Source organism: Phascolarctos cinereus, unplaced genomic scaffold (genome assembly GCF_003287225.1).
Source record: "Phascolarctos cinereus isolate Bilbo 61053 unplaced genomic scaffold, phaCin_HiC Scaffold_9;HRSCAF=440, whole genome shotgun sequence".
In the NCBI taxonomy this organism is placed as follows: Eukaryota; Metazoa; Chordata; class Mammalia; order Diprotodontia; family Phascolarctidae; genus Phascolarctos; species Phascolarctos cinereus.
This window is the reverse complement of record NW_027556402.1, coordinates 244,322,136-244,348,789: the sequence shown is the minus strand read 5'-3', so window position 1 is coordinate 244,348,789 and position 26,654 is coordinate 244,322,136. Positions and strand designations below refer to the sequence as shown.

At 44.2% G+C, this 26,654-nt stretch overlaps 1 protein-coding gene across 1 annotated transcript in view; it reads right to left on the bottom strand.

Moving 5' to 3' along the window:
* The window catches only part of CSTPP1 (centriolar satellite-associated tubulin polyglutamylase complex regulator 1), a 184,670-nt gene extending 160,235 nt beyond the window's left edge, over positions 1 to 24,435 (bottom strand). Inside the window, exon 1 of the mRNA XM_021009716.1 lies at positions 24,309 to 24,435. Coding sequence (XP_020865375.1) covers positions 24,309 to 24,423 — 115 coding nt within the window. The 5' untranslated portion in view covers positions 24,424 to 24,435. The remainder of the gene's footprint in view (positions 1 to 24,308) is intronic.
* Positions 24,436 to 26,654: the final 2,219 nt, after the last annotated feature.

Genomic DNA, 26,654 nt, shown 5'->3' with positions numbered 1-26,654 from the left:
AATCCAGCCTCAGACACATAACACTTACTAGCTGTGTGGCCCTGGGCAAGTCACTTAACCCCGTTGCCTAGCCAAAAAAATTAAAAACTGTCACGTGTCTGAGACCAGATTTGAACTCAGGTGCTCCTGACTCCAAGGCCAGCGCTCTATCCAATGCGTCACCTAGCTGCCCCTATTTTGTAATTATTTTGAAAGGAATTTCTCTACCTCTTCCTGTAGAGCTTTGTGTCACAATATACAGAAAGGTTGATTATTTCTGTGGACTTATTTTATATCCTGCTGTCTGGTTGAAGTTATTGTTCTAATTAATTTTCAGTTGAATCTCTAGACTTCTCTAATTACACTATCATACCATCTGTAAAAAGCAGTATTTTTATCATCTCTTTGTCTAAGCTTCTTATTTACTTTTTCTTGTCTTATTCCTATAGCTAGCATTTCTAGTAGTAAGTCAAATATTATTGGTGACAATGGACATCCTTGTTTTAACCTTGATCATAATGGAAAGGTCTCTAGCATTTCTCCATTACATATAATGATAGTTATTGCTTTTAGATAGATACTACTTAGCATCTTAAGGAGTGGTACATTTATTCCTATGATTTTTAACTTTTTAATGCAAAAGGATGTTGTATTTTGTCAAAAACTTTTTTGCATCTCTAGATATAATCATGTGATGTTTATGGTCTATTACATTCATAGTTTTCCTCATAAGGAACCATCCCCATATTTCTGGCACAACTCCAACCTAGTTGATATTGTATAATCCTCGTGATGTGTTGTTGTAGCTTCTTTGGTAAAATTTTATTGAATATTTTTGCAATGACATTCATTAGAGGTATTTGTCTATCTTTCTCTATGTTATCTCTCTCTGGTTTAGATATCAGAATTATATTTGTCTCAGAGAAGTCTGGAATGATTCCTTCTTCCCCTTTTTTTTTTTTGCAAATAATTTATGTAATGTTAGAATTGTTCTTTGAATATCTGACAGAATTCACTTTTAAATCCATCACTTTAGGAGAGCAGTTTCTCTGTTTTTAGGTACCAGAACCATATTTATCTCATGAAAGTTGGTAGAATCTCTTTCCCTGTCTTTGCAAACAATTTATGTAATATTGTAATTTATTGTTCTTTGACTGTTCAACAGAATTCACTTGTAAAATCCATCTGGTGACCTTGGGGAGAGTAATTTCCATTGAGTAGAATCAGACTAAAAGGGGTTAGATACAGAAAGTATTTATCATTCTGGAAATTTGGTACTGAAGTGGGGATAGGAAAGTCAAGTGAAAGGTGTTTTTTAATGGTATAGACATTTGGTTGTTGTCCTTTGTTCTCAAAAAGGACAAAAATGACGTCACTGTGTTACAGTCTACAGCATGTCTGACTATGGCTGATCAGACCAAAAGGAGGTCAGAAGGCTCTACTGTAGGTCGGCACAAATGGGCCATATGAACATATGGGGTGGATTCTCTAAATGTGCACATCTCATGCTTCTTTTGAGCTACTTCAATTCTGCTTTGCTTATACAGCACAGCACCTTCTTTGATGAGGGCACGCCATGCTGGGCAGTTCTGTGCCAGTGTCTCCCATGTCACATAATCAATCAGAGAGAACTTGAGAGTGCATCATGTGAGCGCTTGCCTTATGTGAGTTCTCCACAAAATAGTCTTTTGGACAAGCGTTTGAATAACGTGGCCAGCCCATGGGAGTTGCGCTTTCTGCAATAAAGTGAATGCTTGGCAGTTTAGCTCAAGAAATACCTCGGCGACTGGTATCTTATTCTGCCAAGTGATCTTCAGAATCGTCCTGAGACAATTCAAATGGAAGCGATTCTGTTTCCTAACATGGCGCTGGTAGACTGTCCAGGTTTCACAGGCATACAACAGTGAGGTCAACACAATGGCTCTGTAGATCTTCAGTTTGATAGTCACTCTAATACCTCTTCTCTCCAACACTTTCCTTCAAAGCCTACCAAACACTGAGCTAGCTCTGGAGATGCATGTGTCTATTTCATTATCAATGTGTATATCCCTGGAAAACATGTTGCCAAGGGAAGCAAACTTACAGTATTCAAAACTTCTCCATTTGCTGTAACCAATGGCTCCACATAGGAAAAGACAGAAGATGAAAGAAAAAATGACATTGAGGAAACTTGGAGATCAGAGGGGATAGAGTTGAGGGCAGAAGTAGAGAAGTTGGCCTCAGCATGGAGAGGGGTCATTTTTTTTTCAAGGCTCTGAAGGAAAGCGGGAAAGGAAGGGTGAAGATGATATATAGAGGGCTTTTAATGCATGGAGAAGAGGAAGGAGAGATTTCATAAGGGATGGGAAAGACACCTCATAAGGGAGGAAGGAATGTCATTGAGAGCTTGAGGAAAGAAGAGAAGGCTTGCAACAGCTGCTAAAGGGAGTGGGTCTGAGATTCAATGAAGGAAAAATAAAAGGACTGCCAATTGAAAAAAAAAGTAACATGAATTTATAATGGAAAGTCACCATGATTGAATGAATTCCTTCAGTTGGCATTAGCTGCTCAGAGTTAATGACTGGAAGCACAGCCATTCATGTTGGAATTAATTGTTCTCTGTTTGATAGAATTCACTTGTAAATCATTCAGTAACTTTGGATTTATAACCCGAATGCAGAGCTGATTCAATATTAGGAAAACTATAAACATAACAGACGATGTTAATTTTCTTAAAAACAGAGGCATAAAGAGATAAGCATGTTGAAGACTCATTCCACCCACAGCCAACACCTCATTTACATACATGCATCTAAACTAATAGCCTAAGGGAAACTATAAAATATATTTTTAGAATTCATTCTACCAGACAGACACAATTTATGGGTCTTCCCTTTTAGGAATGTCACGATGACAAGTTTCTCCTTAAGCTGCATCTGATGCCAGTGCTTGCTTACAAATGGCAGGTTGTTCAATTTTATGACTGCCACCCCTCAGGTGCAAATTAGAAGTCACCCGAGAAACACAATGCTAGAGTGTGGGCTTCTGGTGCAAAGTCTCTGGAGTCCTCTTCCCAACCACTCTACTGCCTTTAGACTATCCCCTCTCCACATTCCAATCGGACTTATTCTTTCCATTGTTAGTAAGAGCCTTATTATGTTCAAGGTGAAGAGGGAAAATGCATTAGATGCATTTACCAGTTCTGAGCAAGTTTGGGAGCTACTTGTCATTTCAAAGTCCGGCACTGGAATAACAGAAAGTCCAAATTCTTTCATTTGGAAGGACTATTTTCTTTTTTAGACAAGTAGAAGCGTACAGCACAGGAAGCAGTCCTCAGTAAGCCACCGTTCATAAACAGCTTTGCTGAGAGCATAACAAAGGTTCTGTTGTGCTCTTGCATGGCAGGGCCAGTCAGCAGCAGGAGGAGCAGATGAACTCTTTGAGGAGACAAAGATTCCGTCTTCATGCAAATGTTTGCATTAATAAAAATGAAGAAAAAGATACAGAAAATGCAGGACCGCTGGACATAATGGGTCTCTAAACAGGAGGGTTTTTTCACATTTTCCAGGAGGAGTCAGCAGGTCTTTTAAAAAACTTTTCTCATTCTGAACACTTCACAGACATCACAAGAAAGACATGCAAATAACAGAAGCAAATCAAAGGACATCCCGCTGCTCTGCTGGCGCCTCTCTCGTCCATGCCTGGTTTGTCATTTTCTGTTAACCCTGGTGCTGGCTGCTGTTTTTGTTGAGGAATGAGGGCCCCAGCCCATGTGGCAGGACATGTCCAGCCAGCTGGCCCCAGCACTGAGAACATTACAATGCGTGGCATGTGCGACCACTTGGGGACACGTGCTGCCAGGCAACACAGTCCAGTGTGGGATTTTTACACACCCAGTTTGCAAATCTGTTTGGGGAAAAGGCTTTAAATTAAGTACTAAATACATGATCTCAAGTACAAATGGGAAGGCAGCATGGTGTTCTGAAGAGAGCTCTGAATCTGGAGTTAGGGGACCTAGGTTTGAATCTGGCCCTGGGGCTTGCTACCTGTGAGATGACTGAGTGTATGCCTTAATCTTTCTGGATCTCAAGTTTCCTCAGCTGTAACCTGAGGGGGCAAGGCTAGATGAGTGATTCTTGACCTTTTTTGTCATGGGCCCTTTAGCGGTCTGGCAAAGCTTATGGAGCCCTTCTCAGAATAACAGTTTTAAATAACTGAAGGAAATTAATGTGAGAGTTTAATGAAAATGAGGATGCATTTTTTTCCCTTCCAAGTTCATGGACCCCGGAAATCTAGGCTCATGGATGCCAGGGTAAGATCTCTGAACTAAAACTAAGCCAAAAGGAACCCCTGGTGTAGGTGATCTCCACGGCTACTCCCAGCTCTAACCTTTATTAGCTGGGTCCATCCGATTTAAGGGATGGGGAGCTGAAAATGGACCCAGCTAGTAAAGTCCAATTCCCCACCTGAAATACTGACATCTCAAACTATCGATACTGTTATTTAAATGGGCAAATTTTATTGTAGACTTTTTTTTTCTCACTTCTTCCCCCTAATAGAAATCTGTGCTTTGTATTTATGATACATGGTGGGTTCACTTTGTTGAACATTATTGGTTGTGTTGTAAAATAATCTGGCTCCTTAAAAAAAATCAGGTTTCTAAGTCATGGTGAATCATTCACTCAGAGACAGCCTGAGTGGGTTAATTAGAAACAGCTGAAGGAAACACAATGCCATCACATGCCTGCAGTATATAAGGCAAAAGAAAGAGCTGTTCCAGAAGATCCCCAAGGGGGAGGCTATTTCAAAGGGTGGGACAAAGCTCTGAAGATACCAAAATTAGACCAAAAGGATTTAAGAGATCTGCTCACAGTTTCTAGCAGGTAATGAAGTAATGACACGTGGGGTTCCTAACTCACTCTAGGTAGGGGTTTGGTGGGACTGGGACCGAATGCCCATCATCTGAGATGCCAGGGGAAAGTGGGGCCAGGAGTTATTTATATTAGATAACATAGCACACACTTGAAGGCTTACAAAGTAACTTTCTCATAAAAACCCATGAGGTAAGTTAGTACTTTATCCCCATTTTACAGATAAATAAATTGATGTCTGAAGGGTGAAGAAACATGTTCACAACTAGTAAGTTCTACCTGTCCATCCTTCACTTTGGAATAGGACCCACTGCATCATGAATAATGTCTTGACTTGTGTGTGACCTGGATTTAAGTGAAGCAGAGCTGTGCAAAGTCGTCAGCCTCTCTCTGACAGAGTCACCGAAGTCCAGTGGCAAGACACAAGTCAGGATGACTAATGATGGCTGCAGTGGATGGCCCTGGCATCTCTGGTGTCTGACCGAGCTCTAAACATTCCACAGCACCTGCTTCAGCCACCTTCCTGGCTGTGGGAACAAACTGTTATCTGTCCATTCTCCAGGGGATGTCTTCACATGCCAGGGGTAGACATCCCCTAACTCACCAATGGGTTTAAGGCCTATCAGTTACTCTCACCCTGGTTCAGCCCATCCGCCAAGATGGTTTATGGAGGTGTGGCCGCTGCACTGGTGACAGCTTCTCAGAGCCATAGGTGAGAGCTGGGTGACAGGTGGACACCAAAGGTGGCTGGGCAGCCCCAAAAAGGGCTCAGCAAGCCTTCACACCAGAGGCGCTAGTCCTCCCAGAACACCCCCATGTGCCCCAAGTTCTGTTTATTAAGTATGTGGCTTGTTTATCTACATTTAAAACTGAATTAACTCATTTCTGCTTTGCTATAACTATCTTCATGTAAACACTAGCGCGTATACCAATAGTCTATTCCTCCGTTTCTCATTTGTAAACAGCTGTATCTCTGACGCCAATCAAGATGTACTAGTTTCCACCCCCAAGTCGCCCCACACTCCCAAGGTGTCACCATCCATGCCCTGGTGGCAACGACTAAAGGTACAGCCTCCTTCCCTCCCCGGGGCCAGCCCACAGAGGAACATCGACCCCCTCGCTCTCTGCTTTCAGCTGCGAGATGCTCCGAGCAATGAAAGGAGCAGACTCTGCAGACTTCACCTGGCATAGAATTACACCATCCAGATTCAGTGAGCTTCAGACGCCTCCTCTGTCCCATGCTTCACATTTCAGTGACTCAGGGTCCTCACCTCCAACTTCATGCCATCAATGGAGGCGGTAGATGTGAACTCTCCTCTGCCCAAGACCTTCCCCTTCCCTTCCACACTGATGGTAAGTCTCTCTTCTCAATCAATGCACCTACTTGTACTCTCTCATACCCATCACTATCTCCTCCCCAAGCAGCTTCAAACTTTCTCCACAGGTTCCTTTCTTTCTATCATCAAACATACAAACAGCCTTAAAAAACAGAAAAATCTTTGCCCCTTCTACCTTGGCAAGAGACCATCATATTCCTCTCTTCATTGGCCCCTAGGATCATCTTGATGCTATTTACAGGAATGAGGAAGAACCTTAGGAAGAGGGGAACCTGTTCTGGAGCAAAAAGATCACAGATATAGAGCCTGAAGGCACCTAAGCCACCTAGTCCACCTCCTTTACAGGTGAGGAGCAAAGGTTAAGTGAGTTGCCCTAGCTAGAATTCAAAGCCAGGCCCTCTGACTCAAAACCCACCGCTTCTTCCACTGACCCATGCTGCCTCCCATGCTGCTCCACTTCGGGCATGCTGAATTTGAAGTGATGATGGATTGTCTACATGGAGACACCCTACAGCCAGTTAGAAATATGGAACTAAAGCTCACGTGAGATGCACAAGGATCCAAGTATACCATTACAGATTCAGCTATTACAGGCATGAGAGGAATCATTTTGAGGGAGTGTACTTTCTAGAAAGATTCCCAGGCCTGGATCTCTAGCTCAGATTCCCTGTCAAGCGACTTGTAAAGTAGGTGGAGGTATATGACCTAATGTGATCTAATGAAAGTATCACCCCTAATTCACAGAAGAAACAGAGGCAAGGAGGACAGGTGACTGGCCCGTTCAGCAAGAGGGATCGGGCATTTGGACTGTCCAGTGCAATTTTAGGCCAAAATGCCTCTTTGGGCTGCTTGTATATGTTACCCATGTAATATATCATCCACACTTAATTAAGTGAAAAGAAACTACAGCTTTTCTCTTTTATTTAGCAATCTCAATGGGTGCCTTCCCAAAGCTAGCATCAATAATCACACAGATACCCAGTGAAAAATTCTCCAGCACAGGACTTCGAAAGTAAGCCAACTCACCAGGAAACAGGACAGGGAGGTGGTAGTACTTGGTAAACAGCCATCCATCTGTTCCTGTATGACCCATACAAATTCCTCCAGAAGTATTATGAGGCTGAAACCAACGCAAGCATCAACTGACTGATCGATCTGCTTAAGTCTTGTTCTTCTGTTAGACAAATTCACCTTACATTCACTCATTAAGTGCCTATAATATGCTAGGTTCTGGTGACTGAAGGGGGGTGGGCAGAGAGGAGATTAAAGAGAGTTTCCCAGACAAAGAGAAGCTAGCACCTGAGGTAAGCCTTGTAGGAAAAAGATTCAAGACAAATGGGGAAGTACTGAATTCCAGGGATGGGGGGGGGGTCAGCCTGAAGGAATACAAAAGAGGCAGGAGACAAGATGTCAAGGGAATAGGAAATACAGCTGGAAAAGTGGGTCAAAGCCAAATTGTGGAAGTGCTCAAATGCCAAGCTAATGAGTTTGCATCTTAACCTAAAAGTCACAGGAAGCCCTAAGAGGTTTCTAAGCAGGGTGATATGGATTAGACCTGTCCTCAGCAAGATGATCTTGGCAGGACTGGATAGAAGGGGAGAGCTGGGAAGCAAGGAGACCAAGGAGGAGGATATTACAGTAACCTAGGAGGAAAGAGATGAAGGCTTAAAGGGGAAGGGGGGGAGGCTGGGTGAGTGAGCAGAGAAAAAGGAGGACAGGATCTTTTTATCTACATGCAGCATGTAGCTACTGGAGATCACGTAGCACTGGAGAGAATCCTCTCTAACCCTGATGTTTAGAACACTACAGAGTAAATGAATGACTTCATCACAGCTTGCAAGAGATTTGGGCATTGGACATTTTGAAATGATCTTACAGGTGACCATGATCCTCATAGTGACCATAAACCAAAAGGAAACACACTCGTTATGAACTACTCCTCTCAGGTACAGGGTGTTACAGAAGAATGAAGGGGAACAGCCTGGGCTGGGCCCCGCCCTCCGCTGGCACAGGGAGCTCTCAGGGAGGGATTTCTTATGTTAAGGCAACTTGGACCCTCTTTACAACCTGTGGTCTTTTTTTTTTTTAATTTTCACATTAGTGAAGTTGTAAGTAATAATTAAAACGAATAGGAGGAACCATCAGAAAGATGAAACAAAACTCAACAGAAGGTAAAAATAAGTGATAGGGGGCAGCTAGGTGGTGCAGTGGATAGAGTACTGGCCCTGGATTCAGGAGGACCTGAATTCAAATCTGACCTCAGACACATAATGCTTACTGGCTGTGTGACCCTGGGCAAGTCATTTAAGCCCATTGCCTAAAAAATTTTTTTTTTAAATTTAAAAAAAAATAAAAATAAGTGATAGCGATTCGACTTCCATAGTTCTTTCTTTGGATATGGACAGCATTTTCCATCCTGAGGCCTCTGGATCTGTCTTAGATCCTTGTAATGCTGAGAAGGGTTCAGTTCAACAATATTAGTCATTGCATAACATGGCTGTTATTGTGTACAAAGTCCTCATGGTTCTGCTTACTTCACTCAGCATCAGACCATATAAGTCTTTCCAGGTTTTTCTAAGGTCAGCCTGTTCATCATTTCTTACAGCACAATAGTATTCCATTACATTCATATACCACAACTTGCTCAGCCATTCCCCAATTTATGGGCATCCCCTCAATTTCCAATTCTTTGCCACCACAAAAAGAGCTGTTATGAATATTTTTGTACATGTGGGTCCTTTTCCCATTTCTATGATCTCTTTGGGATATAGCCCTAGAAGTGCTATTGCTGGATCAAAGGGTATGCACATTTTTGTAGCCCTTTGGGCATAGTTCCAAATTGTTCTCCAAAACGGTTGGATCATTTCACAACTCCACCAACAATGCATTAGTGCTCCAATTTTCCCACATCTTCTCCAACATTTATCATTTTCCTGTTTTATCATGTTGGCCAATCTGATAGGTGTGATGTGGTACCTCAGAGTTGTTTTGATTTGCATTTCTCTAATCAATAACAATTTAGAGCATTTTTTCATATGACTATAGATGACTTTAATTTCTTCATCTGAGAACTGTCTGTTCATATCCTTTGACCATTTATCAATTGGGGAATGGCTTGTGTTCTTATAAATTTGTCTTAATTCTCCATATATTTTAGAAATGAAGCTTTTATCAGAACAACCTGTGGTCTTAGGGCAATGCCTGGAGCCCAGAGGGCTTCTGTGACTTCTCTGAGGTCACAGAGCTAGCATGTCAGGGAAAGGACTGGACCCCACATTCTGCCAGCTTCCCGGCCAGCTCTCTATCCCCTGCTTCAGGCCGCCTCTGGTTTTACAGAAGGTAATGTAATTTTTAAATGAAAATTTTTATTTAGTTGTGAAGTGGAGAAAATTACACTTATTGTTTAGCATATAAAAAGCTGTCTTTTTGAGAGTGACTTTAGCTCCACTTGTCCTTTACTTCACTACTGAGAACAAAGAAACAAACCCAAGCACAGGATGAGAAAGTGTAGCACAGAACTGATGCAATGGAAGGGCTAAGCGTAGACTCCGAAGACGGGGATGCAAACACCAACTCTGCTACTCCCTGCCCGGGCGTCCTTGGACAAGTCACTCAGTCCCTTCTGGCCCAAGCACACCGCCTTGAGGCCTTCAGAACTCTGGAGTGTGTGGCTCAGGGAAGGGAAGGGGGAGCTGCTGTCTCATACCTGTTCCCTTCTGTAAAAACTAAGGGGTTCGATTGGATGACCTCTAAGGTCCCTTCCAACTCCAAATCTATGGCCTGGTTTCATCACTCCGCGGTACAAGACCTTCTACATTCCCCTAGAAATCTCTAAAGAGACTCTACTCAGAAAACATGTACTCCATGAGTAAATAGCCTGACACATTGTTTAATTTGCTGCTCTACTAGTTCCCAGGGAGGGCCAGGCTCTCTCAGCACTTTCCCCGACCTGCCCCAGCGCTAGTTCATCTGAGTAATCCCACAGAGAGGCAGCTTCCTTCAATAGTCCAAGCAAAAGGTTCTGGATACAAAAGGTCCAGTTTATAATTCCAGCTCTACTGCTAACCCAGTACGACCTTACACAAGACATTTAACCCGACAACTCAGTTTCTTCAGGAGTCAATCAATTACCATTTATTAAGCACCTCCTATATGCCAGACACTGTAGAGCTGAGGAAGGAGAACATTCCAGGCATGGAGCACAGCCAGGGAAGTATTAAAAGGGAGACAGTGGACAAAGGAGGTGAGAAGGAAGAAAAGTGGATGTGGAAACAGCATGGCAGAGCTCAGTGGGGTGGGAGTGAAAAGCACTTATAAGTAGCAATGGGTGCTCTGACTGTAAAGAAGGATTCAGCCAGCCTCTAAAAGCCAAGAGAGAAGGGCCCTCTGCAATCTGGGAGATAAACAGCCACCACACATCTCAATTCTGTGACATCTGGAGTCATTCAGGCAGGTATGAAACAGAAGCTCACCCTTACCTATTCGGTAGGCCCAAGAGCCTGAAGGCCTCAACATGGTATGCTCAAAGAACACTGTTTAACACAGGCTGGCAGTCTGGGAGTCATCTCCACTATATACACTGCAGCTGTAGGTAAAGCCAGAGCTAAACCACATCACAGCAACTCATTTTTCATTCAATTCAATCAGTGATTATTAAGCTGCCTACTATGTGCAAGGCACTATGCTAGCAAGTATGGGATACAAAAGGAAAAATGAAATGGTCCCTGCCCTCAAGAAGCTCACATTCTACTGGGGCATGGAGGTCACGACATATAATACAAATAAATTTGATACAAGGTAACTTAAGAAGAATGCCACTTCTAACTGGGGAAGCTACCACCATCACTGTAAAGCTCATCTGTGTGAATGGTCTTTCAATGGGTTTCATTCATAACACCCTATCAGCTTGGCCTTTTATGAATGGCAATTTATAAAGACCGTCTGGAGGAAAAATAAACACATTCCCAGTAATACACAAAAATCAATTTACAAATGTCCAGGAGACTGCCAAAATGCTTTCTTAACTAACACTATCTATTCCTATAATTATAACCAGCAGAGCCTTATTTGAAATTTCTTTTCATTTCAATTTCCCCTAAGGAAAATATTTGCTTGCAAGGCTATTATATTTAATTTTTTAATCTGCTAAGTATCCTCATATTATTAAGTTCCCAACATGTCATGTTTAACTTGGGCTTTTTCTGTTCACTTTTTTGAAAGTCTTCATTTAGTAAGTCAATCTATATATACCATTCTTTTTAATCTCTTCACATGGTCAAAATAATATCCTCAGGTCACCAAGAAAAGGTTAAATTATGTGTGATACATTCCATTTAAAAAGGAAATACATACTGATTTTCAGAAATATTTCCATTTAAGAACAACTTTAAAAGATCCAACGGTTAAAAAGCGAACACCCCAGAGAGCTGGACAGGTTGCTCACCCACACTGACTCATTCTGGGAGAGCCATGTCTCTGCTGTGCTTCTATGCAGAATACAGATTTTAGCCAGTACAGGAATATCACTACAAGGCGGGCAGCCAGGAGATGTTTTTTCCTCAGTAACAACTCATCCAAACCACCTACGGAGGCCCAGAAGGGTAAAGTGCCTTGGTGGAGAGATGGCCCATACTCATTGAATCAAAGCTCCTTGAAGTATCTCAAGCCTGCTCTGCGGTATATAGTACTAAGCACGGTACTCAATGAAGAGGAGTTAGAGACCATCCAAACACAGAAGGCTATAGATTGAGCTTTTTGGTTTTTAGCGTTAGGGGAAAAGCAATACAGAACATACCGAGTTAAATGAATGATGAACAACAAATCAAGTGATTCTGAGGACAAAAGTGGTCGTTCATGGTCATCTAAGGACCCATATCTGATGATTCCTCTCTTTCCCCTACATGTTACCAGGAATTTAAACACAGTTCTTTAAGCTTCACGATTAGCCCATTTGGATCACAGAGCAGGGAAGAAAAGGAAAAAGTGAGCCCTAGATTGCCCAAAAATAACTGACTGTCAGGTCAAGAAGTTTCACTGAGATACACCAAAGAAAGAGAGAACCCTGTGACGGGTCACTGGGGAGCTGAGAAATGCCAGAACGGACTAAGATGCAGTGATAACCACTAATTTCTGAAGAGGGCAGGAAAGTGTAAGCAAATGACAGGCTAGAAAAGGTCAGTCCATAAAGTGAGAGGGAAAGCCTTACTTATCGCTCTGATTTTTAGGTGAGAAGACAGGTAACTGACATCAGGGGACATAAGTAACATTGTAAGTATACATGTGAAGAGGAGAGAAACGTAGACCTCCCCCAAATGTTATTAAAAGAGACTACCAGACATCCTGAGTACTTTAATTTTCTAGGCATCAATTTACTCATGTGTAAAATAAAGAGAATAGATCAGGGAGGCTCTTTTGTGTCATAAAAGTGTCATAACTTTGGCAGTCCGGTGAAGCCTATGGACAAGCTTCTCAGAATAATGTCTTTAAATTCACAAAATAAAATACATTGGATTACAAAGGAAACCAATTATATGGAAATATCAAAATATTTCAAAAAATCAACGTCACGGACCCTAGGTTAAGAACCCCTGGACTACATGATCTCTAGGGTATCTTTCATCTCTGAAACATTATGTTACTATGACTTTCTCGCTCTAAGACACAAATGATCCATCCTAACACACCTCAGAGATTATCTATGCCACAAAGACCAAAAATTGTGTCCATACAGAAAACGAGAGACATACAGAATCTCTGAATAGGGGACTATAGTCAAAATTTTCCAGAGCTTTCCACTTAAGGGAGACAAAGCAAAAGGAACAACTTACACACTTCCAATTCTAATCAGATCAAATTTGGAATGTATGAAGTGGTTCTAGAGGCTCCATCTCAGGATCTGCTACCTATCATAGAAGAAAGCAACAACAGAGATGGAAAGACAGATGCTAAGCTGTCATTATCTTCGAATCTAAATAGTCAACTGTTTGCTTATTAAAGGAGGTCTTTCCTTATAACTCTCAAAACAAAGTGAATTGGTTCTGACGCTATGATGAGGTGGGGACTTCCTACAATGACTAGCCAGTTCATTAACAGCACCCCGGGTTGCTGTAAGGACCAAACGAGATCATATCTATAAATTAAGTGTCTAGCACCATGCCTGGCACATAGTAGGTACTTAATCACTGCTTGTGCTCTTATTCTTCCCTTTATTAATAATTATATCCTATTACCTCACTGCACTAGGAAAGTCACAGAAATCTTTCTCAGTGTGAATGTTCTGGAAGGTTATGCCTGCCACAGCAGCACAAGTTTTGGCCAAATCCTACCCAGCTAGAAAGGCTATGGGTGAGGAGTAGATGCTGGACTTCATATCCGTCATCCAAGGAGCAGCTAAGCTAAACTGAAGGGGATCTTCATCAGGCTGGCCACAAGGGGATGAACGTTTTGGCCACAGTGATTCCTGAAGACCGTCTCCTAAGTCATTAAAGGCCTGCAATCTATGCTGGTGGAGGGAGTCCCTGTATTGACCAAATCACAGGTCTTTAAAGTACTGAAATAAGTCCTGGAAAAGTTGAAATTTAATTCAACAAAGATAAATAAGGAACATTCTATAGACAGGTCAACTACTTTTTTCTCTCTACGTTTGTTTTCCCCTTGGAAATATGAGAAGAAAAATAAAGATTTACTGACTGAACAAAGATCTAAACAGCTCCTAAGCCAGGATATGGTAACAAAGATTGGCAAGACTAGAAGAAAGTGCTACTCCCAAGTGCAGTCTTCAGAAGAACAAGGCCACTCCACCTAGGAGGAATGAACATCCACAATTCATCCTGGTCATTCACTCTTGTCTATCATGTCATACCAGAGGGTTCAGTGAGAACTAGCACTTCCGGTGCGAGGGCTTGCCAAGACCTTTTCAGGACTGCTCATCTCCTTTTGGTGTGCCTGTCACCCAACTCTCATCTTTGGCTCCAAGAAGCTACAGCATGAGCGGTGACCAGACCCCAGGAAACCATCTTGGCAGATGGGCTAACCCAGGCTGAGGGCAACTGACGGGCCACCAACCCATCCGTGAGTCAGGGGAATGTCTACCACAAGCACGTGAACCTCCCCCACGGGAATAGGCAGATGAGAACGATTTGTTCCAGTGGCCATGAAGGCGGCTCAAGCAGGTGCTACAGAGCACTCAGAGCTTAGTCAGACGACACAGATGCCACTGCATGTTGGCCATCACCAGTTGACCTAATTTTTGGCTTGCCACTGGACTGCAACCATTCTGGAAGAGAGAGTAGGGCTGATGACTTTGCCCAATTCTGTTTCTCTTAAATCCGATTCACATATAAATCAAGGCATCACCCCATAATGTCACTGGTCCTCTTTGAAAACGAAGGATGAACAATAATTGTGTCATTCCTCAAAGACAAAGCCACTCTCCCTGAGGGACTGAACTTCCCCAATTCATCGGGTCTCTCGCCCTTCTCTACCACTGCCACCCCTCAAAGAAAAGGCTACTCTCCCTCCAGAGGACTGAATTTTCACAATTCATTCTAGTTATTCCCCCTTCTCTCTCATGTCATCCTTCAAAGCCAAGACTGCTCTCCTGGGGGGAATGAACTTCCACAACCCATCCTGGCCACTCACCCTTGTCCATCATGTCATCCCTGAAAGTCCAGGCAGAAGAGTAGGTGTGCCAGTAAGCAGCACGTATATAGCCCTTGAGGTTGGTAGTTTACAGACTGTCAAGGCAGGCCCACTTAACGCTTTTTTAGTTCTCATAAAGCATTTTTTTAAAATGCCTGACAGATGTTAACTAATTCAACTGCACAACTACCCCTCCCCCAGGATGCTTTTATCAATAGGGAAATTGAGGCAAGGGGAATAACATTTTGTGTTTACATAATACCTTCTCTATAAAGACCTTCCAACCGTGTTTGTTATCTCAATAATCCTCATAACATTCCTGTGAGGTAGGTGGTAGGTGGCAAATATGATTTTTTTCAACTTTATAGCTAGAATGCAGAATCCCTGCCATACAGAAAAGTATATACGTACCTGACAGAGAGATCTAGAGGTCTATTTACTAACAAGGCAGCACTACCTTTCTTGTGACTAGTCCCCCCGCCAGGGGATCTCGGGGTTTTAAAGTGAGCAGAATAATTCATGAGTTCCTGTCTCCAAGTGTTCAACCTTCTCCCACCACATCACATTCCATAAAGGGCTGGGGTCATGCCTGGTGTTTATTAGAGCTGACTGTTATCATTTCTCTAAATTGGCCTATTTAAGTTTTGTCAAGATGCCCAAACATTAAATTATTATTTGTTTACTGTCTGTGCCCTAGCATTGTAAATGATCTCATCAGGAATGTACAAAGCTAACAGACACAAGTGTTGGGCCCACAAAAGCAGTTCGTGTTGGAGAAGTGGGAGCATTTCTTAGAGCTGGCCTTGCACAAAAAAGGATGACTCATTAAGCCCCAAATAGAGCGGCATAAGGCCTAGTCTTCGGTGCATTCTCCTCTAGGCAGAATGCGCATTTGTGTGGCTTCATGCACAATTATAATCTCTCCTGAAAGGCAATTTCTTCCATATGACAGGCTGAACCACTCGTGGCCTCAGAGTCAGCCTCACGCTGATTGTGTAGCTAACATACTGAATTACCAGACACGTTTAATGGTTTCTTTCTGAAGACTAAGATGGGCCAGAAGATGTGAATCTGGGCAAGACTCCTCCAAAAAAAGGCCAGAGTTCAAGAGCCAGAACTTACTTTCTCAGGGGCTGAACGACTTTTTGTCTCTGCTTACATGTCAATTTGAAGGACCATGGGGCACGAGAACCATGGAGCCACGCGGTTCTGGCAGTCTCTCTATGTGACAAGCAAAGCCAAAGACATGTGGCCATTGGTACATGTCTCCTCCAAAACTGTTATTGTCTTTAACGTGCTTATTTTAAAAGATATAATTTTCCCATTTAGTGCACGCTGTATGCAAGGCTGCCGCAGAAGGACCAGAACAGGCAATGGATCTTTGCGCAGCTGTTAGCTCGCCTCTCCAGATGCCTCTGTTTACTGGGGGTCGGGGAGGGGAGCGAGCAGTCCCAGGTGAGAGAAGTCTGAACGAGGTGAACACCTGACATGAAGGCCTGGGGCGGCAAGCAGATTTCTGCCAGAGATTACAGAAACCGAAGCTTGTGTTTTATCACAATTACCTGTAATCTCTGGGCCAGAGAAAAGTATTAACAAGACCTTGAGCTGCACAATAGGACAGCTGGAAACGGGCTCTTACTCTGTGCAAAGAACAGAGCTTTTTGAAAGCCCAGTTCAATAAAGAAAAAGAAAAGGCCCGGAAAGTGCTTTCTCCAACAATATTTCCTCTTACTGGATTCCTGTTAATCAAACAAAACTTAGTCAACAGCCTTTATGAAAAGAACATTTGATGACTGCAGCAGTAATTGCTTTGTTCCAAGAAAGGTGCTTAGGAGAAAACATAGCTAATGGGATCAGTAATTTGGTAAGTTCAGATGTGTTGGGGAAATCCCGACTCTCTTGGATAAATCATTAAAATTCTGCTCAGATAAATGTGTTTTGACTTGACATTCCACCTAGAGAATTAGCTACCTCCCAAGGCCCCTGGGGATGCACTGCTGGGGCTGTCCCCATCCTGGTCTGTGGCAGAAAGCTCCATTTAGTAGGGCCATTCCCCTCTAAATCAAAACACATCACTCTACCCTGCCACTGGGAGATTAGGGGGGAGTACTCAAGGGAAATCCCTCAACTGAATACAACTTCTGGTTCCTTCCTTTAAATACAGGATTTTCAAAATCAGTTGAGTTTTGTACTTGTCTGAGCAAAGATAAAAACTTTAACGTTTACCCAGGAAACTTGAGAAGCAAGTGTGATCGAGGCTTAAAAACTGAAGGAGGTAGGACTGAACAGGAATTAAACAGCCATCACACAACTGGTTTACCTCTCGTTTCCTTCAACCAGCCAACAAATAAGCATTGCATTTTGTTAAGCTAACTGAGCAGGCCAGTACTAGAATTATTCATTTCCATTCAATGCAACAAACGTTGAAATATTCCAAACCTAACAAGTGCTAGGTGTTAGGTACTAGGTGCTAGGCCAGGTGCTAGAAGAACGCTGTCCCTGGTCTCAAGGAAATTCCAGTCTATTGGGAGAAACAACTGGAACAATTAGGCAACCTAACAAAATGCTGGCTTCCAGGCTGAGCAGGCCATTCATCAGAAATAAGGAGAGATTTCTTCTCCTCACTCTTTGAAACCTCAGCTATCCACCTCAACACATGGAGAACAGCTTCATTCTGTACTGTTGCCAATAAAAGTGACCCCTTCCTTTGGGATAGCGTTTTTAATGAAAACATTTAAGTCTTTTCTTCACATAAAGCAAAAGGCGACTGGAAGATTATCCTTGGAGCGGGGCACAAAAACCCTAGTTACATCCAGATCATTATAGGTAGCACTTCATCATCGCTGGGCTCTGGAGCCAGAACGTCAGAGACACTCAACATCTCCAGTTTCCTTGTAGGTCAAATAGGGTTGTGGGGAAAAGACCTCGAGTGCCTTCAAGTGTCCTCACAATGACAGCTGCTACATAACAGTGCCTTCAACAGCCCCTTACTGAGCACGCAAGCAACAGGCACTTACAAAGTGTTGACTGAATGCCAGGGCACTGTATGGGGGAGGAAGGAAGAAAGGGAATGGGATAATAAGTGAGTAAGAAGTGATCCCTGCCCTCAAGAAACTTATCATCTAGTACAATAAAGAAGACATATACACACGTACTTCTAATACAAAGTTGTAGAAAGTTTTATAGTGCGCAAGGGAAAAAGAAAGGAAGGAGGGCTTACTTTGTGTCACATACAGTTCTAAGCACTGGAGATCCAAATACAAGCAAAAATACTGCCCCTGCCCTCAGAGAGCTTACAATCTAAGCGGTGTGGGGAGAAGAAAACAAAAAGGAAGCAGAAAAGCCAAAAGGGAAAGGAAACGAAGGCCACCTTGGTCCCTCCACAAAATGAAGCCCAGGAGGAACTTAGCAATGGGAGAAGGGAGTGGGTCTTATGGAGGGAAATACCAGGTTGTAAAGGCTTCAGGGATGGTTGGATGTTCCAGAGCAATGAAGGAGGAACCAGAATAGTGCTAGAAAATTCTGAGTGAGAACTAGCCTCCAAAGAGGGAAATCAGGACAGACAGGCCAAAAGTAACATTTTGACCTGGGCCTTGTAGCCAAGGTAGGATTTCAATAGGTAGATATGGAGGAGAAGGCTTTCGAGGTGTAGGGATTATAATAGCTAATATCTATAGAGGGTTTAAAGGTTCACAAAGCTTTTTTTATATGTTAAAAAGGCAGGAACACAATGGACATACTAGGTGCCTATGAGTAGCCCACTGTGGCTATGGGTTCAATTTAAGGATAAGGGTGGATCCCGACAGAAGCTATATAGAGAAGGGCCTCAGATGTAAAATAAAGGATTTGGGAACTTATCCAATGGTGATGAGAAGCCACTGGAGTTTTTTGAACAGGTAATTGAGATGGTAAGAGTTAGGCAATTAAGAAGGTTCACGTCTATGCAATGAGGTCTAAGAACGAATGGTAGGAAAAAGAAACTAGAGGTAAGGCAATTAACCAGGGACTTGGAAAAGCTCAGGGATATTCCTGCACATGTCCAACCTTTTAAAGGGAAGAATTTCAGACATTGTAAATCACGTTTTCAAAGCATCACAGTGAGTCTAAAATAGCTGATTTCATTTCCTTTCTGTAATAACACAAATATTTTCAAGTCCAAAAAAAGCACTTCAACTAATTACTTCGAGCAGCACTATTTCCAAGCGAGAAGTTGACTGAAGAAGAATCAGTAAAAATTTTATAACCAAACCAAAATGTTAGTTCTTAGGATCAGAATTTTAGAGCTGGAAGAAACCCTGGGGATCACCTCATCCAATCTCTCCTATTCAGATAAGAAAACTGAGTCCCAAAGAGGATAAAAGACTTAAGCAGCATTGCCAGGATTCAAACCCAAGCCCTGTGATTTCAGATTCCTATACCTTCCCCCACATGGCATCACTTCATTCCATTTCATCCCAAAGCCACCTTCCTCCACCCCTCTTTTTTTTTTTCTGGTGACTAGCCTAGTAAACAGTAAGGGAAATGGCTGTCACAGCTCCCAACCCAAAACATTAGCCTACCCATCTAAGATCGGGTGGGGAACCTGCAGCCTTGAGGCCATACGTGGCTGCAGGCTCTCCCCGCCCCCCATCTAAGAGTTTTCTGTCATGAGAAAGAGTCCTCCTTAGTCCCCCTGTCTGAAGATGAAGAAATGGTAGATAGAGTTTTGGCCTTAGAGTGGGCAAATCACCGGACCTCTCTAAGCCTCAGTTTCTTCCTCTGTAAAATAGGGATAATAACAGCCCCTCTCTCACAGGGTTAGTGTAAAGATTAAATGAGGTAACACAATACTGTATAAGCTTTAAAACACAGTATACACAAAAGCTATTAAATTATTAAAGTGAAATTATCACTGGGCTTAGAGGAACCTTAAAGAGATGAATGCAGTGATGTCTGTTTTGTTTTTAAAAAGTAAAAAAAATTAAGGCAGCTAGGTGGCTCAGTGGCTAGAGCACCAGCCCTGGATTCAAAGGTCCTGAGTTCAAATCCGGCCTCAGACACATAACACTTACTAGCTGTGTGACCCTGGGCAAAGTCACTTAATCCCATTGCCTAGCCTAAAAAAAAAATTAATAAAAGTAGATAAACCACCATGAAGAAATTAGGCCAAATGGCATATGATTTTTAAGAAAAACACTTGTAACTGCCTGCTTCTGGCAGATGTTTTGGGTGACAGCAGGGAGCTAGGAGGCTAGCACTGACCCAAGTCCACAATGCTCACCCCTAACAAAGTGCCTAGAAGCAGTGGCTTGCTTGAAAGATTCACTGACATCAGAGTAATAACACTTGGCCTTTCTATACAGCCCACTAAATGCCAACCACTATGCTACGTGCTGAACATATTCTCTCATGAGATCCTCACAAGTCTGTGAGGCAGGTGTTCATTATCACCATTTTATAGTTGAAGAAATTGAGGCAAATAGAGGGTAAGTGACTTAAAAGTAGTTTAAATTTGTAGCTAGTTAAGGTAGAGAAGGTCTGTTCACACCCACCCAACAGGAAGATATCTGCCCTGCTTCCCCCCACCCCCTCCAGCTCCATATCCAGAAAATAAACAGGGATTACAGCATCCTAGAAGTCGCAGTGGGAAGCTCCACAGAGATGGGTAAGGTTATTTTGTCAAGGTCTAGGGACATTTTTTTTTTTAGAATACAGAGAACCCAACTCCCCACTACAACCACTAAGTCATGTGGGATAATAACCCACTATTTTAAAAATCATTCTTGGTGACTTACTCCAGCTAAACCATCCCATTCTACTCTAGGAAGTTCAGACCCATATCAACAAAGAACATCTGTAGCTTTAGGGCAGACTCTTTTCTTATTCTCAACTAACCCTTAAATAGGAAGAAGTGACCATCATGAAATTAGAACAATTTGGAAGCCAAAGTGGAAAAGGGAGTCCCCTCCCCAAATGAATGAAACTTAATCTCATGGCTAGCTACCCTGCAGGTTGGCCTATCTATGAATGGCGTATTTTGTATACCTGGGAACAGAACGAGCTACCCGAGCTATCCGTGGGCTCCAGGGGAGCCATCCACACCCTACCACATCCACACACACCTCAGCCTCGGGCAAAGGCTTTCAACAAGCAATTTCCACGAGGCTGGAAATCTTTTCTGCGCCTGACACCAAGGGTTCAAGCTGTTCTCCTTCCCTAATGGGCTCTTTCTTCTCTTTTGAGAGACCCTCCGAGGTCACCTCATCCAACTGCTAGTCCAACAAGTGGTCCTCAGATCTCCACTTGAACGTTTTTTGCAACAAAGGACTCATTACTCACTGGCAGGCCAGTCCATTATCATACAGCTCTAATTGTTAGGAAATTCTCCTTATCTAGAGCCAAAATCTGCTTCCCCATAAAAGAATTTTATGAAATGATGCCTTTCTTGCTTACTATACACCTTGCCAGTAAATGTGAGCTGGTAAGGCCAATTAATTTCAAAAATCACAAATGGGAACATGACAAAACTTTTCCAAATGGTGCCATTATGGGGGTGAATCACAAATTGTTCATAAAAGGCTGCAGGTCATGAGAACAACTCACCATTTATAGGGAGATGTGTTTCCTCCTTGGGTTGGTTTTTTTTTTCTAGTTGCCTTTCTTATAACATTAGTTTCTGAAATGTTCACGTATCAAAGTCAAAGAAAACCTGGCTACTTATTTCCCAGGCCAGGCCTGATTCAATGTTCTGATATAAAAGAAGCTATCTGAGCCTTTGGACATCCACAATATAATGGGGGGAAGGCAATAGCTCAGAGAATATTCTAGACTGTTCACCCTACATACACCATAAAGAAAGGGTTGTCTTTTATGAATTTAAGGGATGATCAATGCATCTGGTTGAATTGTTTTGATTTATTCTGAGACAATGGGAACACTTTATCTGTTTTATGTTTTCCCATTTTCTCCTTGGTTGAAGAAATGGGGAAATTAGCAAGTGCCTGGGCAGAAATGTGGACTTACGGCATGCACAGGGAAGTTGGAAGGCTTCCTGATGAACTAAGAGTGAGCCTTGCAGATGGGTCCTAGCCTGAGGCCAGAACACCTAATAGTTAAACTCCATTTGTGGGGATGAGCTAGAGATGTTGACCACCATGAGACAATCATATTGCATCAATTTAGGGCAAGGGAGACATCACAGGATCAAAGACTTAAAGAAGGTTCCCTAGAGATCATCTATTCCAACTCCATCCTTTTATAGACACCATGAGGCCCAGAGAGGTTGACTTCACAAAGTCATCTAATCTGCAAGAGAGCCAGGGCAGGAACCCACATTCACCAACCCCAGATCTAGAACTCCTTCCACTCTGCCAGGCTACAGCCGAAAAGAATAGCCTAGAAATGAAGTACCGTCTACCCTAAGGGCCAGGAGTTCTCTTTTATATACACTTCGCAAGCCAACAAGACATGAACAAACTAGCCCTGTCACTACATTCTGACCCAATGGAACAATGAGTGCCAATGAGGTGATACCTCCATCAATGAGATTCCTAAAACTTAAAAAATGAACTAACATGGCAATTGTAGACTGCATTGTATCCAGAAGGAGGGGTGATAGCCATCCTCTACCTGAGGCTGGCTAGGCCACATCAGCACCTTTCTGTTCTGGTCTGGGTACCTCTGAGGAATGACTGGCTGCAGAGAAGGGTAACCAGAAAGACTGCAGGTCTCAAAACCATGCTATATGAGGAACAGGTGGAAGAACCGAGGAAGTGTAGCCTGGTGAAGAGAAGATTAAGGGGTGACATGACAGCTGGCTTCATGTATCTGAAAGGCTGTCATATGGAAGAAGGATTAGGCTTGTGATGGTTGGCCCCAGAGGGCAGAGCTAAGTGTAACGGGAAGGCTGAAGAAAGATTTCATCTCAACATAAGGAAAAACTTCCCAATCATTAGAGCTCAGTAGGCTGCCTCAGGAGAGAGAGGCTGCCCATCACAGGAAGGGTTCAAAGAAATACTGCAGGGATATTGAAGAGGCTCCTGTGCAGGTATAGAGGAGACCAGAGGACTTTGGGAAATCTTCCAACATTAAGGATCAGGCCATAACTCCTAATCCCAAATCCTCACTGTTTCAGTGGAAAAAGGATGAATTCCCAGACCTTGATATGAAACATTGTTTGGGGAAAAAAGGCAAATGGCTTCCTGAAGGGTATATCTGTCATTTACATAGAAACACTAAATCTGGCCTCAGACACTCAGTAGCTGTGTGACCCTGTTTGCCTCAGTTTCCACATCTGTAAAATGAGCTGGAGAAGGAAATAGCCAACTCCTCCAGTATCTTTGCCAAGAAAACCCCAGGAAAAGGGGGTCACAAAGAGCAGGATACTGCTGAAATTACTGAAGACCAAGAACTAACCATAAGTACCAGCTCTTATAAAAGAAAGGGGCCTTTCCCTGTTATCAGAGGCCCTAGAATATCCATATTGGTGAAATTTTCTTTCTTTATTCTGTTTATTCCCTTGTTTCTAGACTACACAGGGGAGACACTTTGTATTTTGAAAAGATCACAGATCATGGATTTAGAGTTACAAGGGACCTTGGAGGCCACAGGGTACAAATCCTTCATTTTACAGAGGAAGAAATTAAGGCTGGGAGATGTTAAGTGACTTGACCAAGGTCGCATAGCTATTACGTGTCTGAAGCTGAATTTGAATTCAGGTCCGCCCGCAGCACTCTACCCATCACACGGCCCGGCTGCCCTTTCAGAAACTTACAGCCATTTAGGGACACATTTCTACTCTCCTGAGGCTGTAAAGGTGGTGACAAAGGGGAAGACGGAGATTTCTGCCCAGCCTGTGGGGCCAGTGGCAGCCCAGGGCCCTGAGTTCGAATCTCCCCACAGCCTCAGCTCCTGTGGACCTGTTCTGGGGCTCGAGGAAGCTGCAGACCCCGGGGCCCCTCAGGCTCCCCGTCGGTCCTGGCGTGGGCTTGGGCCGCCTCCAGGACGGCCCCCGGGGGCAAGCACTGTGGACTCCCTCGGAGGGCGTGAGCCGGCCCGCAGCAACCATCAAAACCAGCTCTCGAGTGACAAAGCAGGAAATTGAGGCAGCGAGGGAGAAGGCCCCGGCTCCAAGTCCCGCTGCAGCCAGGGCCTTGGGGGACTGGAATTTGAACCCAGGGCCCCCACTCCAACCCCAGGGCTTTGCCCGGGCCCTTGGCCGAGGAAGAGGGGGGGTGGGGAAGGAAGGGGGACCTTCCCCTCCCGGGGGCCTTCGGACCCCAAAGGACGCGCAGGGTGACGTCGGGGAGCGAGACTCAAACCCCGCCCCGCGAGAACCTCCCCTCCTAGGGGGCCCCTCCTCCGCTTCTCTAGGCCTCAGTTTCCTCCTCCATCAAGGGCCGGCCCCGCCCACACTGGACGCCCATCAGGGGGCCTCAGTTTCCCCATCGGTCCCCGCGTCCGTCCCGGGGCCGGCCCCGACCTCGCCCCCGCCCCTACCCCAGCCAACGGCCGCGGCTCCTACCCAGATACTCGTAGTCGGGCAGCGCTAAGCGATCGGGACTCAGCATCCTCCGGCCGGCTGAGGCTGCGGGCCCCCCCCACCTCCTCGGCTTCCGTAGCGCGGTCTCCGTTGCCATGGCAACCACAGGGCCGGCGCGGCGGCGAAGGTGGGGCAGGGAGGAGGGGGGCGGTTCACTCAAAGGGGCTCCGGGTAGCAACTCGGAGCAGACCCAGTGAGTTCCGGAGGGCTTCGGGCCCTCCCGGGGGAGAGGGCGGAGGGGCCTAATTAGTGGGGGCGCGCAACATATGTGGACTTAGAGCTGCCAGGCACCTTCTAGGACAGCCGGCCCCGCGGGAGCGAGGGTCCTCCGGGCCCACGCATTCATTAAGCACCTGCTGTATACCACAAACTGGGCTAGGAGCCGGGGACCAAAGACAGAAATGAAACGGCCTTGCCCTCAAGCAGCTAACATTCTACTGGAGGAGACAACGTGCACACATATGAACGAATGAATGAACATTTATTATTCACCTATTACTTCCTAGGGCCTGCCCTCGAGGAGCTTACATTCTTTTGGAGGAGCAAACCAGTACATATATGAATGAATGAACACTTATGAAGTGGTTACTACTGTGCTTAGCATGTGAGAGATTTGTACATGTATGCATATATGCCTCTACACATATGTGTACATGTATGCATGTGTATATATTAAAAATTAAACATTCCCCGACCTCACAAAGCTTAGAGTGTTTGGAGGAGACAAGCCCGTGAATGAACGAATGGCTGAACATTTATTAAGTACATACCTAGTACAGGCCAGGCACTGTGCTGGGTGCAGGGCATACAAAGACAGGAATGAAACAGGCCCTGCCCTGGTGGAGCTTGTGTTCTGTGGAGGAGGAAAGCGACCTAGGCACTTGAGATGGAAGACAAAATAAAATCAGGAGAAATACAAGCAGCCCAAGGCCATTAGCAAAGGCTTCGGGTGAGCTGAACTTTGAAGGTAAGCGTGGACTCCAAAGACCCAGAGGCGAAGAGGGGAGCATTGTGTTTGGGTCTAATGTCCATCCTTGGATTTTCCAAAGAGGACCAATGATATCTCCGGATGGCGTCTTGACTCGTGTGTGAGCTGGATTTAAGTGAGGCAAGGCTGGACAAAGTCGTCAGCCTCACGCTCTTCCAGAGCCATCACGGGCCAGTGTCAAGACAAAGGTCAGGATAACTGGCAACGGCCTGGGATGCGGTGGAGGGCGTTGGCATCTTCGCGTCTGATCAGAGTGCCTGCTTCAGCGGTCTTCATGGCTGATGGAACAAGTTGTTCTCATCTGCCCGCTCTGCTAGGGGTAGTTACCCCCCTAACTCCATCAGGGGTCTGAGGCCTGTCGGGTTACCCTCAACCTGGTGTAGCTCATCTGCAAGATGGTTTGAATGCCCCAGCTTCTTGGAGACACAGGTGTGAGTAATATAGAATTAATGTGTAATAAGCCTCCAAAGGGAGGCAGGGACCAGATTACAAAGGTGTTTGAATGCCGGGATGAGAAGTTAGTTTTGTCTGCTAGAAGCAACTGGGAACCCTTGGAGTTTTTTAAGCTAAGGAGTAGCATGGCTATGCTTAATAATTTCATTTTGGCATTTGTGAGGAGAGTGGACTAATAAAGGGGTTGGCAAAGGATGTGGGTTCAAATCCTGACTCTGCTATTTTCCAACTCCGTCCTTGGTTAAATGATTTAATCTCTCCAGATTTCTTCATCGGGAAAATAAGGAGTAGATGGCCTCTATGCCCCATCCAGCTCTAAATCAATGACTTGTCAGCAGATTCAGCATTTGAACCCAGGTCCCTTGACCAAATCTGTCACTTTTCTCTAGTACCAAACCCAGATCATAAACTGTAAACCCAGAGGAGACTTTAAAACTCATCTAAGCCAATGTTCCCCATCTCCTCCAATTTTACACATGAAGAAATGGAGCCCCAGAGAAGGGAAGTAAGCTGCCCAAGACCATGCAGCCTTAGTGGTGAGATCCCTGACTCTAAATTCCTGACTCCCTTGTAGCCCACTGAGCTCTCCGGTACCAATCCTGTGCTTCCCTTGGCCTCCCCACGTTGTAAATGATACCTTTTAGTCCCCATACCCTGAATTCCTAGGCCCCATAACTGTTCCCTACTTTCTCCCACCCTTTATTCTGCCTTGCATTCGCTCTTTTCCCTTCTCTGAATTCCATCAGCATTTTCCTGTTGCACCAATGTAGGAATATAGGGTCAGAGATTTAGAACTGGAAGGACACTGAGCCACAGAGACCTGCCCATACATGACAAAGAATATTCTCTACAACCTTGCCAACAAGTGGCCATTTAACCTTTGCTTG